At 61.0% G+C, this 17,063-nt stretch overlaps 2 protein-coding genes across 6 annotated transcripts; both read right to left on the bottom strand.

The window, feature by feature from the left end:
* Positions 1 to 2,255: 2,255 nt before the first annotated feature.
* On the bottom strand, positions 2,256 to 7,899 carry FHIP2B (FHF complex subunit HOOK interacting protein 2B). Its single transcript, XM_066206086.1, has 6 exons — positions 7,567 to 7,899; positions 7,374 to 7,452; positions 5,457 to 5,639; positions 4,420 to 4,525; positions 3,202 to 3,277; positions 2,256 to 2,540 (listed from the first exon to the last, which is right to left on the bottom strand). The coding sequence occupies exons 1-6, from the start codon at positions 7,897 to 7,899 to the stop codon at positions 2,493 to 2,495; spliced, it is 825 nt and encodes a 274-aa protein (XP_066062183.1). The 3' UTR covers positions 2,256 to 2,492.
* A 460-nt stretch (positions 7,900 to 8,359) lies between these two features.
* On the bottom strand, positions 8,360 to 17,038 carry LOC136302677 (actin filament-associated protein 1-like 2). Of its 5 annotated transcripts, none has more exons than XM_066206159.1 (17): positions 16,610 to 17,038; positions 13,583 to 13,711; positions 13,405 to 13,479; positions 13,212 to 13,288; positions 12,950 to 13,031; positions 12,641 to 12,873; positions 12,182 to 12,361; positions 11,932 to 12,015; positions 11,714 to 11,798; positions 11,427 to 11,644; positions 10,638 to 10,762; positions 10,437 to 10,557; positions 10,221 to 10,329; positions 9,468 to 9,620; positions 9,226 to 9,380; positions 9,024 to 9,134; positions 8,360 to 8,923 (listed from the first exon to the last, which is right to left on the bottom strand). In XM_066206159.1, the coding sequence occupies exons 1-17, from the start codon at positions 16,623 to 16,625 to the stop codon at positions 8,897 to 8,899; spliced, it is 1,980 nt and encodes a 659-aa protein (XP_066062256.1). In that variant the 5' UTR covers positions 16,626 to 17,038; the 3' UTR covers positions 8,360 to 8,896. The 5 variants fall into 5 exon arrangements, with proteins under 5 accessions (XP_066062256.1, XP_066062257.1, XP_066062258.1 ...); XM_066206160.1 differs by having other exon boundaries at positions 10,221 to 10,326; XM_066206161.1 differs by having other exon boundaries at positions 10,221 to 10,323.
* Positions 17,039 to 17,063: the final 25 nt, after the last annotated feature.

Here is a 17,063-nt window from a genome sequence, read left to right as displayed (position 1 = left end):
GTGGGCCCCGTTCCCTGTGGTGCCATCACAGGGACGGAGCTCCAGAGGAACTGGAATCACAGGAATGTTGGGAATGGATCTTAAATCCCACCCAGGGCCACCCCTGCCATGGGCAGGGACACCTCCCACTGTCCCAGATTATCCCATCCTGGCCTGGGACACTGCCAGGGATCCAGGGGCAGCCACAGCTCCTCTGGGAATTCCATCCCAGCCCCTCTCCACCCTCCCAGCCAGGAATTCCTTCCCAAAATCCCATTTAAATCTCCCCTTTCCCAGTGGGAAGCCATTCCCTGTGTCCTGTCCCTCCATGCCTTGTCCCAGCTCCCTCCAGGCTCTGGAAGGGACTTGGAGTCTCCCCGGAGCTTTTCTGCTCCCTGATCATCAACCGGAACCCAAATCGTTACGAAATTAAGGTCCCTCCCTGTCACAGTTCTGCTTTATCTCGGCCCAGGTCAGGATGAAAGACACGGGAAACGTGAAGTCGAGTTTGGTCTTGGGTGTTGATTATATTTTATCGATTTACAATATTAACAGCGGGAGCTCCAAATTGCCAGTTAGAGAAACGAGACAAAATGGGAACCTCTAACTATTTCCAAGGCAATTTAAGAGATAATTACTCCATGCCAAAGTGACACCTTCATTATTTATGTTTTCGACCCAATAACGACCATTTGAGGCCTGCAATGCAGACAGTCCTTCACCCAATTAGAGAAAACTGTTTTACACCCCAGCGGCACAGACTCCGAGATTCAGAAGGCTGGAGGTGGCACTGAGGGCACGGCAGGGACACGGGGAGGGAGCGATTCCACAGGGGGAGGACGTCCAGGGCTGGCAATTCTGACTTTTCCTGCTGTTCCAGAGCCGGGAGTGTGCCACTCCTCCCTGTCCCTGTGTCCCTTCCCAGATTTCCTCATCCTGCTCAGAATTCCAGCAGAATTCCATCAGGCTGAGAGGATTTCACACGGCTCTGGCTCAGATCTCCTCGGAATTATTTTTTATTTTCCCCTCTTGGAATTCTGGCCCCTCTCATCCCCCGAAGGGAAAACTGCGGCGCCCGGTGGCCAAATCATCTCCCTGCAAGAAAAGAAGAAAAAAGAACAAAGAAAAAAAGAAAAAAAAAGAAAGGAAAAAGGAAAACGGAAAAAGGAAAAAGGAAAAGAAAAGAAGAGAAGAGAAGAGAAGAGAAGAGAAGAGAAGAGAAGAGAAGAGAAGAGAAGAGAAGAGAAGAGAAGAGAAGAGAAGAGAAGAGAAGAGAAGAGAAGAAAAGAAAAGAAAAGAAAAGAAAAGAAAAGAAAAGAAAAGAAAAGAAAAGAAAAGAAAAGAAAAGAGAAAAAAGATAAAAATAAAATAAAATAAAATAAAATAAAATAAAATAAAATAAAATAAAATAAAATAAAATAAAATAAAATAAAATAAAATAAAATAAAATATTTGAAAAACCTCTCCCCGATTATCCTTCTCATTTATTCCAGAGGGGTCGAGTTGTAGGGAGGGAAATGTCCCTCGAGGGCTCTTTTCCCTGCTCCGGAGGTGGCAAATTCCGGATAAATTCCTCCAGAATTACCCGAGGTGCTCCCGGGCGCCTCTTCCCGGCCTGTCCCACATCCCTCCGCGCTTCCCTGGTCTCACCCTGCCACCTGCTGGAAAAATATATTAAAAAACCCAGAACTGGATAAAGTGAATTTATCCAAAAAGGGAAGCGGGCTGGAGGTTGCTCAGGTGGAATTTGGGAGATTTTAGGAGAAGCTTTTAGGCTTTAGGAGGAGGTTTTAGGGTTTAGGAGAAAGTTTTAGGTCCCTGGCTGTCCCTGGGGGTGCCCCCTGACTTTTATACTATTTCACACAGACCAATTGGATCGGTGACACAAAGACAAACGTCTTCACTCACGTTGGTCAGAGCAGAGGGACAGCAAGGAGAAGTCCCTCCTAGGGAAAACATGCCAATTTGCTGTTACAAAAACGTGTCTCTTGATCACAGAAAATTCTCTGAGAAAAGAATTTCAGAAAACCAAAACCAAAACATTTAAAAAAAAAAAAAAAAAAGATATTTTTAAGGAGCCTGGTCTTGGTTTGAGAAACCTGGAGCGCTGGGAAAGGAGACCAGGAGGCCGTCCTGGGAGCGTGCCCTCGGTGTGAGGCCCTTTGCTGCTCTCTTCTCCAAGGGAAAAAGCATTGCTGCACATAAATTATATTTTAAAATTTAATTAAACACCTCAGAAAAGCTGGAGGTGGCACTAGAGGGCACGGCAGGGGACACGGGGAGGGAGCGATTCCACAGGGGGAGGACGTCCAGGGCTGGCAATTCTGACTTTTCCTGCTGTTCCAGAGCCGGGAGTGTGCCACCCCTCCCTGTCCCCTGTGTCCCTTCCCAGATTTCCTCATCCTGCTCAGAATTCCAGCAGAATTCCATCACGCTGAGAGGATTTCACACGGCTCTGGCTCAGATCTCCTTGGAATTTTCATTTTTTTTTCCCCTTGGAATTCTGGCCCCTCTCATCCCTCGGAGGGAAAACTGCGGCGCCCGGTGGCCAAATCATCTCCCTGCAAGAAAAGAAAAGAAAGAAAGGAAAGGAAAGGAAAGGAAAGGAAAGGAAAGGAAAGAAGGAAAGGAAAGGAAAGGAAAGGAAAGGAAAGGAAAGGAAAGGAAAGGAAAGGAAAGGAAAGGAAAGGAAAGGAAAGGAAAGGAAAGGAAGGAAAGGAAAGGAAAGGAAAGGAAAAGGAAAGGAAAGGAAAGGAAAAGGAAAGGAAAGGAAAGGAAAGGAAAGGAAAGGAAAAGGAAAGGAAAGGAAAGGAAAGGAAAGGAAAGGAAAGGAAAGGAAAGGAAAGGAAAGGAAAGGAAAGGAAAGGAAAGGAAAGGGAAATGGAAAGGAAAGGAAAGGAAAGGAAAGGAAAGGAAAGGAAAAGGAAAGGAAAGGAAAGGAAAGGAAAGGAAAGGAAGGAAGGAAAGGAAAGGAAAAGGAAAGGAAAGGAAAGGAAAGGAAAGGAAAGGAAAGGGAAAGGAAAGGAAAGGAAAGGAAAGGAAAGGGAAAGGAAAGGAAAGGAAAGGAAAGGGAAATAAAATAAATTTTTAAAAAAACCTCTCCCCGATTATCCTTCTCATTTTATTCCAGAGGGGTCTAGTTGTAGGGAGGGAAATGTCCCTCGAGGGCTCTTTTCCCTGCCCCAGAAGTGGAAAATTCCGGATAAATTCCTCCAGAATTACCCGAGGTGCTCCCGGGCGCCTCTTCCCGGCCTGTCCCACATCCCTCCGCGCTTCCCTGGTCTCACCCTGCCACCTGCTGGAAAAATATATTAAAAAACCCAGAACTGGATAAAGTGAATTTATCCAAAAAGGGAAGGGGCTGGAGGTTGCTCAGGTGGAATTTGGGAGATTTTAGGAGAAGGTTTTAGGCTTTAGGAGGAGGTTTTAGGGTTTAGGAGAAAGTTTTAGGTCCCTGACTGTCCCTGGGGGTGCCCTGGCTGTCCCTGGGGGTGTCTCTGGCTGTCCCTGGGGGTCCCCTGGCTGTCCCTGGCTGTCCCTGGCTGTCCCTGGCTGTCCCTGGCTGTCCCCTGGCTGTCCCTGGCTGTCCCCTGGCTGTCCCCTGGCTGTCCCTGGCTGTCCCCTGGCTGTCCCTGGGGTGCCCTGGCTGTCCCTGGGGGTGCCCTGGCTGTCCCTGTCTGTCCCCTGGCTGTCCCTGGCTGTCCCCTGGCTGTCCCCTGGCTGTCCCTGGGGTGCCCTGGCTGTCCCTGGGGGTGCCCTGGCTGTCCCCTGGCTGTCCCTGGCTGTCCCCTGGCTGTCCCTGGGGTGCCCTGGCTGTCCCCTGGCTGTCCCTGGCTGTCCCCTGGCTGTCCCCTGGCGGTGCCCTCGAAGAGCCGCAGGCTGGCCAGGCTGATCTGGGCACGGCCAGCACGGTGAGACCCCCGCCACTGCCCGGCCCCCACCCCAGCCACAGCCCAGGTGAGCTCACCTCGTCGCACAGGTGGTCGCAGCGGTCGATGAGCTGCGCCCTCAGGGGGTGGGGGGTGTCCCCGGGGGTCTCCCAACATGCAAAACCCCAACATGCAAATGAACTAAAACTTACAGGAATGTGTGTGAGACCTCGTGATTGGGGGACCATTTTGGGACCATTTTGGGACCATTTTGGGACTGTTTTGGGTCCATTTTGTGACCATTTTGGGTCCACCTTGGGTCTAGCCCCGGGCAGGCTCTTGTCCTGCCCAAGGTCTTTTAATAAACCTCGAATATTTAATATTTATTATTTAATAAATATCTATTATTTAATAAATCCTTAAAAGGCCTTTTAATAAATATCTACTTTACTCTCTAGCTCTTTATACTCTATTCGAGCTCTGCCTTCCCAAAGCATCAATTTCTGGTGACATCCGGGCAGCAGAGATGTGAAAACACCCGAGGCAGCGCTGGGGACAGGTGGGAGCTCACCTGCACGGGCCGGTGCACGTTGAGGTAGTGCAGGAGCGGGTGCTGCAGCTGCCCCAGGGCGCGGCTGAAGGAGAGCAGGACCTGCTGCCTCGTCCCGGGGGGGATACTGGGACAGGGGACAGCAGTCAGAGCCACACCCCCTGATTTCCCCAGAATTGCCCCAAATCATCCCTCCCATCCCTTTAGCAACGAGGGGTTTAACTCAATCCTCTCAAAAGAAGGAAGAAAAAAAATCTGGGGGATTATTTCCCATTTCTCAGCATTTAGGGAGTTAAATCTCAGCATCCCCAAAACCCCGAATCCTCATGGGTGTGGAAGGACCAGTGTGTTTTCACTTAGATTTGAATAAAAATCTATTTCCAGGGGCCTCGTTGCTGTTTTTAGCAGCAAAGGGACAGCAGAGCTGTTATATTTATTATAAATATAACATAACATAACATAACATAACATAACATAACATAACATAACATAATATAATATAATATAATATAATATAATATAATATAATATGTTTTACATCATATTATATTATGTATTTTTAACAGGTTATATATAATATTTTATGTACATAAAATATATAAAAAATAAAAATCTATAATAAAATATTTAATATTTATAAATAGATATTTGTGTATATATGTGTATTTATATTTATATATTTATGTTATATATTTGAGCAATATTTACTTTTTTCCACACCTGGCACTTCATCTTGCATCAGATGTTTTTTAAAAAAGCTGCGTGCCAGATATTTTTTTAAAAAAAATCCCTTCCTGTGCAAGCAGGGATGTGCTGGGGTGCAAGATCCCAGAAAGAATCCCAGTGAGGAACTTCAGTAACCCAAGAGCTGCCCCAAAAAAGCCAAGTTTTCCCCTCACAAAAACCCCCGAGCCTTGTGACCATCTCCCACTTCACAAACCCCCGTTCCCAGGAAAAACGCTCCAAAATTAGAATTCCTGAGGGGCACCACGTGCAGCAGCTGGGGGAGGCTGAGGGCTCAGCCTCTCCGGGGGGATTTTCCCGATCCCTCGGCTCACCTCGGCCTTCCCCGGCGTTCCCAGAGTTTCCAGCAGTTTGTGCTGCAGCAGGAACTCGAGGCACGGCCCCGTCTCCCCCCAGGTGTTGCCGCTCCTCGTACACCAGGATGTCCAACATCTGCCGCAGGTGCCACGGGACGTCCGTCTGCCGCGCCGGGATGCTCTCGTCTGCCGGGAACGGGCCTTGGGACAACGGGATTTGGGGTACTGGGATTTGGGATATTGGGATTGGGGGATACTGGGATTTGGGGTACTGGGATTCTGGGATTCAGGGACCTGGGGATCCAGGGATTCATGGAGTTGGGGACCTGGGGATTCAGGGATTCATGGATTCATGGATTTGGGGATTCGGGGATTCAGGGATTCATGGATTCATGGATTCATGGATTTATGGATCCGGGGATTCAGGGATCTGAGGATTCCTGGATTCAGGGGTTGAGGGGTCCATAGATTTGGGGATCTGAGGATTCAGACATTCAGGGGTATGGGGATGGGCATTCAGGGGCCCAGGGATTCATGGATTCAGGGATATGGGGATCCAGGGGTTCAGAGATTCAGGGATCCATGGATTCAGGGATCCAGGGATCTGGGGATTCAGGATATTGGGATTTTGGGATTCAGGGGTCATGGGGTTCAGGGGTAAATTCAGGGATCCCGGGATCGAGAGATTCATGGATTCAGGAATATTGGGATTCAGGGATCCAGGGGTTCAGGGGTCCATGGATTTGGGGATCCAGGGGTTCACAGATTTGGCCACCTGGGGATCCAGGGATTCAGGGATTCAAGGACGGGGGGCTGCGGCGGGTCCCCCCCGGGCCCGGCAGCGGGAGGGGATGCCCGGGTGCGGTGTCCGCCGTGCCGGTGGGGCTGTGCCAGGGCTTTTCCCTGCTCCGTGCCATCCCACAGGCTTTTCCCCGCTCCGTGCCATCCCACAGGCTTTTCCCTGCTCCGTGCCATCCCACAGGCTTTTCCCTGCTCCGTGCCATCCCACAAGCGGCTCCTCCGGAGCGGGAATGACGCTAGATGGCAATGTGAGGATGGAACAGCCGCTTCCGCCCCGCCCTAGGACGCTGCCGGACATCCCTCTCCCCCCGCCGCTGCCCATTCCCCCGCTGGGCACGGTGACCCCCTCGGGCACGGCCAGCACCCAGATCCTGCCGGGAATCGTGCCCGGAGCTGTCCCGGCGCTGTTGTGTCCCCACGGGACGTGTCCCAGCCCGTGCGGCGCTGCCGGGAGCGTCCCCAGCCAGCCAAAGCCGCCCCGATCCCCCCGCCGTGCCCGGGGGTCGCGGCTGGACAGGGCACAAAGCCCCGGGTGGGTCAGTCCTGCCAGGGGGTGTCCCCTGGCCTGTCCCCCCCGTGCCGGGGCAGCCACAGCGCACTGCGGGGCTGTCCCGGGGCACGGGGTGCCATCCCCGGGGCCAGGGATTTGTCCCAGGACAGGGGGTCCTGTCCCGGGATGTGTCCCCAAACGCTGCCCCAGGGCACAGCTGTCTCGCTCCTGGGCCGGGGACCCTGATTTAGGACACAGGGACCCTCTCCCAGGACACAAAATCCCCTCCCAGGATATGGGATCGCGTCCCAGGGAATGTGGTCCCCTCCTAGGGCACTGCGCCCCCCCCCTCCTTGGGCACAGGGACCTTATTGCCATTTTTAGGACAGCCTGTTTTGGGGTACAAGGACCTCTCTTAGGACACGAGTTCCCACAGCACAAGGAATTTGTTCCCACGCTGCAGAGACCCCATCCCGGGAAAGAAAAAACCCCAAAAACCCATTCTGGGGGGGGAAAAAAAAAAAAAAAAAAAAAAAAAAAAAAAAAAAAAAAAAAAAAAAAAAAATTCGGGGAACGGGGACCCCATCCCGGGAAAAAGTCCCCAAACCTGGGCCACGGGAACCCTCTGCCCGCACCCCACTCACCTGTGGCCTCCAGGTAGTAGCCGGTGATGCCCCTCCAGTGCTCGGGGAAGGCTTCCAGCAGGTCCACGCTGGGCTCCCGCTGCTCACACCGGGACCGGGATCACGGGGAGGGGGGGGCACGGAATCCCCCACTCCCGGTCCCGGTGCCGTTCCCGGTCCCCCCCGTGTCCCGCGTCCCCCCGGCCCCGCTCACCGTCTCCACCGCCTGCTGCAGCAGCGCTCCCAGACGGCTGAGCGTGGCTGGGACCCCCCGGGACCGGCCCCGGTGCCCACCCCGGTGCCCACCCCGCTGCCGCCCCCGGTGCCGCCCCGGTCCCTCCCCCGCTTGCGCCGCTCCGGCTCCCGGGGCGGGATCGGGATCGGGATCGGGATCGGGGTGGCGGAGAGAGGGCGGAGGACGGAGGGATTGGGGAGGTGCCTCAGCCCTGAAGTTTCTCCGGGGGGGCGGTTCGGGGTGGGGAGCGAGCCGGGGCACAGGGGTGGGATGGACCCCACACGCCTGGGTGGGAATAAACCCCGCAGACATCGGGTGGGGCAACAACCAACCCCGGATGGACCCCAGGAATTTCTTCACCGGGATGGGTATGGATCCCACAAACTCCTTCCCTGGGATCGATCTGACCCCACAAACTCCTTCCCTGGGATCGATCTGACCCCACAAACTCCTTCTATGGGGATGGGATGGACCCCACACATCTGGATGAGAACAAACCCCCTACACACCGGGGAGGGCATCAACCCACCCCAGAAGGACCCCACGAATCCCTTCACCAGGTTGGGATTGACCCCGTAAACTCCTTCCCTGGGATCAATTTGACCCCACAAACTCACTCCTTCCCTGGGATGGATCTGACCCCACAAACTCCTTCCCTGGGATCGGGATTGACCCCACAACCTCCTTGCACCGGGCTGGAGCCCACCCTCACCAGGACAAGGACACGGACTCTCCCCTTCCCAGCTCACCCTTTCCCTCAGCACAACCCAAGTTTTACCATATTTTTTTAATCCTAAAAAAAACCCAAAAACAAAACCAAAACATTTCTCCAGCTAAAACCAAGCCCTGACTAGCACAGCTGTTGGAAAACCGCCCAGGGCCCAGCCCGGGTCCCGCTGGCTCCAGGGAATGGACAATTGGCCTCCCAAATCTGTGTCCCCCACGACTGCTGGGTGCAGGGTTTATCCAGACCCATCCCGTGAAATCTGCGAGGGGGATTGGGGTACTGCTGGCCTGGGGACAGAGCCAGCAGCTCCTGGAGCTGCACCCGGGAATTCTGTACCCCAAAACCAAGGAGCTGGGGTGGGGATGCAGCGGGGAGAGGCTGGAAACCCACGGGTGGAGAGCTGATACGTGTGTGTCGATATATCTGTATATAAAAAAATAGATGTGCGTAGTTGTAGCGTTGATACTGATGGATAAAAGTCAAATTCCAGGCTGAATCCAGGCCGGGCCTGCACGATCCACGTGCAGCTCCGTGTTCTCTGGGAGAACTTGGGATGTCCTCTGGGAGACTCCCGCTCCGTGGTCACATGGCAGATTTCATCTCCCACTCCTGGATGAATCAGGGGATGAAAGGGGGGGGTCAATCCCTCGTTTCCCTGTGCCGTGGGATCCTCTAAACCACATCCCATCCCCCCAGATCCTGGAGTTACCTTTGTCTTCCTCATCACATTTCCCTTCCCCACGAGGAGCGGGGACGGGGGCGGCCTCAGGGCGCTCCTGGCTGACGTGGTGCGCTTCAGCAGCGGCCTGAGGAACGATCCCTGCGGGAAAACCGGCGGAGGAAAGGCTGAGGGCTGCCCCCCAAACCTCACCCCTTCCTCTGCTCCACTCCTTCTCCCGTGTCCCCCCCACCTCGGAGCCAGCCGAGCTGGCGGTGGCGGCGATGTGACCCTTCAGTGACTTCCCCAGGGCCAGCAGGTTCATCTCGGAGCCGGCTTTCAGCCTGCCCTTCACGCGGCTCTCCAGCTGCCCCACCTTCTCCTCCAGCTTGGGGAAGGCTCTTTTCCCTGCAAGGACAAAGCTGGAGCGCTGCCGAGCCCGGGCACGCTTCGGCCCCGCCGGCTGCTCCGCCCGGGAGCCCTCGGTGCTCCTACCGATGAGCGCATCCAGCCCGTCCCGCGTCCCCTTCCTCTGGGGCAGCGTCAGGGTGTGCTGGGAGCCGGACAAATCCCGGCTCTGGAGGTTGGGGCTGTCCTTTGGCAGCTGTGCGGTGCTGGCCAGCCGGGCCCGGAGAGCTGCCGGCGGCGCTGGGGGGAAAGGGGAGAGGAGGGGACGGTGAGGAGGAAGGGCAGGGGAAGGGTGGTGGGGAGGAAGGGAAGAGGAGAGGAGGGACGCTGGGGAAAAGGGAAGAGAAGGGATGATCAGGAGGAATGGAAGAGGAGGAAAGGTCAGGAGGAAGGGCAGGGGAAGGATGGTTGGGGAGGAAATTCAGGGAAAAGATGCTCAGGAGAAAGAGCAGAGGAAGGGAAGAGAAAGGACAATCAGAAGGAAATGAAGAGGAGGAAGAGAAGAGGTGGAAGGGAAGAGGAGGAAAGGAAGAGGAGGAGGGATCAGGAGGAAGGGCAGGAGGAAGGATAGTTGGGGAGGAAATTCAGGGAAAAGATGCTCAGGAGAAAGAGCAGAGGAAGGATGCTGGGGAGAAATGGAAGAAAGAATGATCAGGAGGAAGAGAAGAGAGGAAAGGTCAGGAGAAAGGGAAGAGAAAGGATAACCAGGAGGGAGGGAAGAGAAGGAACTCTGGAGATGAAGGGCAGGGGAAAGACTCAAATCCCAGCTCTCGTGGGCACCGCAGCCTCCATGCCAGCACCTGGAGCTGGGGCATTTGGGGAGCCCCCGGCCCCTCTCACCTGCCTGCGAGGGCCGGGCACCGCCCGGGGCGTGGCTGCTGGCACAGGTGGGCAGGGCCGACACGGGTCTCCTGCGCTGTCCTTGCGCCGCCCGGTCCAGGTTCTGCTGCTGCCGAAGGAAGCCCGGGAGAAGCCCATGGGCAAAGGGGGCAGTGGGAGCGGATCCCCCCACCCTGAGGGTCCCGAGTGGGGGCAAAGAGCACCGGCAGAGGTTACCAGCTGCTGCAGCCGCTCCGCGTTGGAGTAGAGATGTTTGGGGGTCTCAGCTGGCGGGGGCTGCCCGGAGGGATCGTCCATGTAGGTGTTGGGGGTCGGGACACGGCGCAGCAGCAGCCCCCTGCGAGCAGGAGGGGATCCCATCACACCCCACAGCCCAGAGCGGAGCGGGAGGGCCGGGGCGGGGGGCAAAGCCCTTACCCGGCAGCTGGGCGGGTGGTGGGCCTGGGGGGTCTCGGGGGGGGCCCATCACCCTTCTTTGGCTCCACTCCTCCCCTGGCCTGCAGGGTCTTCAGCCAGGCTTCCCTCTCCTCGTCCGAACGGGCCTGGTGTGGGGCAGGGTGTGGGTTCAGGGGGTGACCCCGGGTCAGGATCTGGGCCCAGGGAGTACCCTGGGGCAGAGTCCAGGCTCAGGGGGTACTCCTGGAGTGGAGTCCGGGTTCAGGGGGTGCCCCTGGGGCAGGATCTGGGCTCAGGGCATACCCCAGAGCAGGGTCCAGGCTCAGGGGATACCCACGGGGCAGGGGCCGGGCTCAGGGGTCCCCCCTGGAGCAGGGTCCAGGCTCAGTGGGTATCCCCAGAGCAGGATCTGGGCTCGGGGTTACTCCTGGAGCAGGGTCCAGGCTCAGTGGGTATCCCCAGAGCAGGATCTGGGCTCGGGGTTACTCCTGGAGCAGGGTCCGGGCTCAGTGGGTACCCCCGGGGCAGGATCTGGGCTCGGGGTTACTCCTGGAGCAGGGTCCGGGCTCAGTGGGTACCCCCGGGGCAGGGTCCGGGCTCAGTGGGTACCCCCGGGGCAGGGTCCGGGCTCAGTGAGTACCCCCGGGGCAGGGTCCGGGCTCAGTGAGTACCCCCGGGGCAGGGTCCAGGCTCAGTGGGTACCCCCGGGGCAGGGTCTGGGCTCAGTGGGTACCCCCGGGGCAGGGTCTGGGCTCAGCAGTTGCCCCCCAGGAGGGACAGGGCTGTCCCTGTGTCCCAGCGGTCACTGACCTGCAGCAGGGCCAGCTCCCGGCCGCGCTGGGCGATGCGGATCCGGAGGTTTTGGGGGGAGCCGGCGGCCGCTCCGGGGCTCACCTGGCAGCCGTCCAGGCGCAGGGAGCAGACGGGGCGCTGGGCAGCGCCGGGCTCCGGGAACATGCGCAGGGCTCCGTGCCGGGCCGCGCACCACAGGCGCTGCCAGCGCCCGCGCAGCCTCACCGCCAGGAACCCTGCGGGCAGCGCCGTCAGCGGGCACGGCGGGCAGGACCCCCCTCACCCCGGCCCCCAGCACCCCCCACCTCCTCTGGCATCCTCTCCGGGCCGCGGGCTGCGGGCAGGGCTCTGCCGGGAGCGGTTCGCCTCCTCCTCTTCCTCCTTGCCGAGCTGGGATGAGATTTGAGATGGGCAGCGTCTCATCTCTGTGGGTTTTCAGCCCCTTCCCAGGGCAAGTCGCCCCAGGATTTGGGGTTGGGGTGTATTCCTGGCCCGTTCCCGTTTCCCCGGGGGACAAACTCACCCTGCTGAGCCTGGACGAAGGTGACGCTGGAACGCTGAGGGCCGCCAGCCCGCTCGGGGCATCGCTGCTCACCTCCTCGATCACCTGCCGAGGGAAACGCCCAGCGCTGCACCCCGGCCTCCAGCTCCAGCCTCCAACCCCGAGAAGGGAACTGGATGGTCCCCAGCCCCTCTAGGAGCTCCAGAGCGGGGCCGTGCCCCCCATTTCCCCCTGCCCACCCCACTCCTGCCCGGCTGCAACACCTCCAAACCTTCCTCCAGTCCTCAGCCTGCTGCCGGCTCTGGAAGCCGATGACCAGCACCTCTCCCGTGGTCCCTGTCACCTTCAGGGCGTGGGGCATCTTCTTGCCTCGCTTGTCCTTGTAGGTGACACGGCAGCCGCGCAGGTCCAGCTCCAGCACCGGCTGCAGGTCAGCGGCGCACCTGAAACACTGAGGGGGACATGGCGGGGTCAGGGGGTCACGGAGGGGTCAGGGAGGCATTGAGGGGTCAGGGGGGGCACGGCGGGGTCGGGGGGGCATTGAGAGCTCAGGGGGGCATTGAGAGCTCAGGGGGGCATTGAGGAGTCAGGGGGCATTGAGGAGTCAGGAGGCATTGAGGGGTCGGGGGGAACTGAGGGCTCAGGGGGGGCACGGCGGGCTCAGGGGGGGGCACGGAGCCCCTCTCCCACCCTCCATCCCTTTTTTCCACTCTCTCTCCCAGCCCCTCACCAGCAGCACGTGCTCCCGGACAATGAAGAGCTGCTTCGCCCACTGCCCGAGCCAGCGCTTCCTCCAGAGGAACCCGCAGAGCTGCGCCTCGGGTGGCGCGGGGGGCTCGGCCTCGGCGCCCGCCGGCCAGCGCAGGTAATGGGCGCGGTCCGTCACTCCCTCCTCGTCCTCCTCCTCCTCCTCTTCCTCCTCGCCATACGACTCGTAGTGGCTGCTGTCGCTGTCGCCGCCGCCTGGGAGGCGGGATGGGGTCAGGAGGAGGGGGTGAGGCCGCGGGGGTGTTGGCCAGGGGGCGCGGGGAGACCTCACCGGTTCCGCCGTGAGCCGGCGGGTCCGCGTCCTCGTACGAGTCATCGGCTGCGGGGGACGGGGGGACTCCGGGAGGTTTGTCCTGGGGGGGGTAAAAGGTGGGAAACCTCGCAGGGTCCCCAGATCACTGCCGGGGGAGCACCAAAAACCCTCCCGGTCTGGTTGGAGCCAGGTTGGTGCTCCCCCCCCGGCATGCCCGGGCCCCTCTGGCACCCCCCGGGCCGCTGTCCGAGCCCCCCGACCCCGCGCTGCCCCCTCTCACCCCTCGCTGCAGGCTCGGGGCGCTGCCCGGGCTCCACTCGCGGCCTCTGCCCCCCGCCACATCCTCCGTGCTGGCTCCTACGGGGAAAAGCGGGACGGGCAGCGCCGCGCCGGGGTGCCGAGGGGTCGGGGACCCCCCCAAAACCACGCGTGGAGGAGGAGATTGGGGGGCTGGGTGGGAGGGCCGGACTCACCCGCGCCGGTGCGGCCGTGCGGGGTCCCCGGGCTGGGCGAGAGGCAGCGCATGATCATGTACTCTGCATCCTCTGCTGCGGGGGGAGCGCCGGGTCACGGCCCCGCTCCCCGGGCCGGCCCCGCGGCCCCACCGGGCACCGGCCGGGGGCTTCCCCCCGCCCCCAGAGCCGCACTCACACGGCGGGCCCTGCAGCCGCCACAGCAGGTCGGACACGGATTTTTTCTTGGCGCGGGCGGCGGCGCTGAGGCTTTCGCGGTCCAGGATGAGCAGGAAGGAGCGCAGGTCCGACAGCAGCTTGTCCAGGTCTGCGGGGGACAGCGACGTGCTACCGCGCCCTCCGGGGGACGGGGTGGGCGGGGGGGCTCCATCCCTGAGCCCCGCACTGGGCTGGGGGTCCCCGAGGCCATGGGGGTGTCCCTGACACCAGGGAGGGTCCCCAATGCCATAGAGTGTACCCAATGCCATAGGGTATCCCCGATACCGTGGGGGTGTCCCCAATACCATGGGAGTGTCCCCAATGCCATGGGACGTCCCCGATACCATGGGGATGTCCCCGATACCGTGGGGGTGCCCCCGATGCCATGGGGTGTCCCCAATGCCATGGAGGGGTGTCCCCGATGCCATGGGGGTGTCCCCAGTGCCATGGGGGGGTCCCCAATGCCATGGAGGGGTGTCCCCGATGCCATGGGGGTGTCCCCAATACCATGGGGGTGTCCCCAATACCATGGGGACATGGCCTTGCCCTGCTCTGACACCTGCCCCGGCCGGGCACAATCCGGCCGTTGACAGGCCCGGGGGGCCCGGGGAAGGATGAGGAGGGCGCCCTGCGGGGATGAAGGCCCCTCTGTGTGCGCTCACAGAGCCGGTTTGTTCCCGGTGGCCGGGGGACTGCGCTGGTGCCCCTCCTCCGCGTGCAGGGGGAGGATGAGGAGGAGGAAGACGAGGAGGAGGAGGAAGATGAGGAGCCCTGGCAGCCTGGAGCAGCTGATGAAGGCTGAAACGCTGGGCATTGACCCACCGCCCCCTCCGAGGGCAGGGACAGGGGTCGGGGCTCAGCTGCCACCCGGGAAGGTCAGAGAGGAGGGACGAGGACAGAGGAGGGACAAGGAGCTGCTTTGTGACCCGAGCGGGGACAGCGCGACAGCCGGGACAGCCCTGCCCCAACGCCGAGAGACGCCCCCGAGAGGCTCCGGGCACGGGCAGAGGGTCCCTCGGGCAGTTTGGGGTCCCTCGGGCAGTTTGGGGTCCCTCGGGCAGTTCGGGGTCCGGGCAGGTGTTGCAGAGCAGGACCAGGAACACCCTCGATCTGTCCCCTGTCCCCGCTCCCTCAGGGCCCCCTCGCCCCGGCCACCCCCAGCTGCCACCACAGGAGCGGGCAGATGTCCCTCGGTGCCCCGGGGACATGCCCGGCTCCCCTCCGGGCTCTTTCCTGCCGCGCATCTGGAATTGGTTTGCGCGGCCCCGCTCCGGGCTCTGCTGGCTGCTCCCAGCTGGGATCGAACATTCCAGACCCGCTACGGGGACCCGGCAGCCCCTGGCGCGGGTCTGGCTGTGTCCCCCAGACCGCCCTGATCCCTCCTGGAGTCCCCCTGTCACTTCCCGGCTGGAAGGGACAGTCCCCGGTGAAGCCACCACCAGCAGGGATGCTCCTCCTGCAACGCCCCAGGTGACCCCGACATCCCACAGCCCTGAATCCCAAATTTCTCCGGGTTAACAGGGATGCAGTGCACCCCAAAGAGAAGCCGGCACCGCCTGGGTGAGGCGAGGGGAAGGAGCCCCCCAGTCCAGGTGTGTTACAGGAGCGGGGGTGACGCCCCCCGCCCCCGGGGGTGCTGGCACGGGGGGACCCCCGTCCCCTCGGCGGTGTCCCCGGTCGGGGAGCACACACCCTGCCCGGGGGGACGGGAAACATCTGGCAGCGCGGCCCGGCTGAGCAACGCCGGAGCCGGGCCCAAACATCTGGATTTCCCTGGAAACCGGGGAAGGGAACGGGGGGGAACAGCTCCCTGCGGGAAAAAGCGAGGAGGGGGCGGGGGCCGGGGCTGGCTGAAGGGACCCGCGGGCGGTGTGGGGCACACGGGGACTGTCCCCCCAGGGCCAGCGCCCCTGGCTCTTCCCCTCCCTCCCTTTCTCCTCTCCTCCGCCCAGGCCGAATTCCTCGGCAATGACATCTCCGGCCGCTCACCCTTTTGCCCTGGCTGCCTGCGGCCCCCCACCCCCGGCGCTCCCCCCGGCCGCCGTGCCCTCGGTGGGGCAGCGACCCGTGCCCGGCCGTGCCCAGCTGTGCCCAGCTGTGCCCGCAGCCGCCGTGAGTCGGGCCGGGGCTGCCCTGAGCGCTGGCCCGCTGCCCGCTGCCGTGGCCGGCGATGGAAAACATCTGCCTCGGTCTCCAAGGGCGGGAGGAAAACGCCCCCCAAAACACACACACACACAGAGCGTCTCCTAGCAAAGCTCCCCGCTCCCGCGGGACGGGTGGCATCCTCACCCTCATCATCCCCGTGCCATCCGCGCCCTCATCCCCGGCGGAGGAGGAGGAGGAGGAGGAGGAAGGACGGGGCGGCCCCAGGGGTGCCATGGGAACGCTCCGTGCCCGGGTGATGCCCAGCGCGGGCTGAGGTTCGGGGCCGCCGCCTCTGGCCCGGCGGCCCCGCGGGGTTGTCTCGGTGCCGGGAGGTGCCCGAGGGGCGCGGGGGGTGCGGAGGTGACCCGGGGGACCCCGGGGGTGGCTCTGGCCCAGCGCGGGATGACTCAGAGGAGGCTGCGGGGAGCTGCTCGCGGCCGCAGCGTGACTCGTCATGTGCGGAGGCTCCGGGCCACGGCTGCAGGGTGGGGACGCTCCCCCCAGGGCTGTTGCACCCCCAAATTCCCCGCTGGAAGAGGCGCTGAACCCCCCCCCCAGCCCTGCCATAGCACCCCAATGTGTGTGGGGGGACACCCCGTCCCCTCCTTGTCCCCTCACGTTCATCCCTTCCCCTCCAGCTCCCACCCTGCAGCCCCCCGCACATCCCACCGCCCCTTTTTCACCCTCTCCTCTCTTCCCGAACCCCCTTTTCCCTTCCGCGGGCACCCCACGGGCACCCCACACCCAGCCGCACCCCCACGCAGCCTCCCCCACACGCCGAACCCTCGTTTCCCCCCCTTTTTTAAAGTTTGTGACCCCCCTCCCCCCTCCCCAGCCTCGCATCCCTTCGGAGCCCCCGTACCTCGCTGCCGGGACATGGTGCGGGAGCGCTCACATCGCGCCGGGATCGGGATCGAGATCGGGATCGGGATAGGGATAGGGGTCGGGGTGGGATTGGGATCGGGACCGGGACTGGGATCGGGACCGGGACTGGGATGAGATCGCGATGGGACCGGAACCGGGATCGGGATGGGATTGGAATCGGGATAGGATTGGGATCGGGACCGAGACCGGGACTGGGATCGGGTTCAGGATGGGATCGGGACCGGGATTGGGATCAGGATCAGGATCGGGATCGGGATGGGATCGGGATGGGATGGGGCCGGGATCGGGGCAGCGCTGTCCCGGCCCGGCCCGGCTCGGCTCGGCTCGCACACGCCCTGCGGGCCCCCAGCACAGCCCGGCCGGGGCGGGAGGAAGGCGGGGAAGGCTCCGCATCCTCCTCGGAGCAGCACCGCCATCTGCAGGGACCCGCG

The sequence above is a fragment of the Chamaea fasciata genome, unplaced genomic scaffold (genome assembly GCF_029207755.1).
Source record: "Chamaea fasciata isolate MVZ Bird 193981 ecotype frontalis unplaced genomic scaffold, bChaFas1.0.hap1 SCAF_30, whole genome shotgun sequence".
Lineage (NCBI taxonomy): Eukaryota > Metazoa > Chordata > Aves > Passeriformes > Sylviidae > Chamaea > Chamaea fasciata.
Note: the sequence above shows the minus strand (reverse complement) of the source record. Positions and strands in the feature narration are given on the sequence as shown.

Bases quoted from the DNA above. Each gene is read 5' to 3' on its own strand.
- FHIP2B (XM_066206086.1), bottom strand. From the start codon at position 7,899: ATGTCTGCGGGGTTTATTCCCACCCAGGCGTGTGGGGTCCATCCCACC. The intron at 5,640-7,373 runs GTGAGTGGGGTG...CGTTGTCCCAAG, and splicing joins CTACTACCTGGAGGCCACAG to GCCCGTTCCCGGCAGACGAG. The intron at 2,541-3,201 runs GTAATTCTGGAG...CTTTTCTTGCAG, and splicing joins GGCGCCCGGGAGCACCTCGG to GGAGATGATTTGGCCACCGG.
- LOC136302677 (XM_066206159.1), bottom strand. The intron at 12,362-12,640 runs GTGAGGGGCTGG...TGTCCCCCTCAG, and splicing joins TCCGGGAGCACGTGCTGCTG to TGTTTCAGGTGCGCCGCTGA. The intron at 12,016-12,181 runs GTTTGGAGGTGT...TTCCCTCGGCAG, and splicing joins AGGCTGAGGACTGGAGGAAG to GTGATCGAGGAGGTGAGCAG.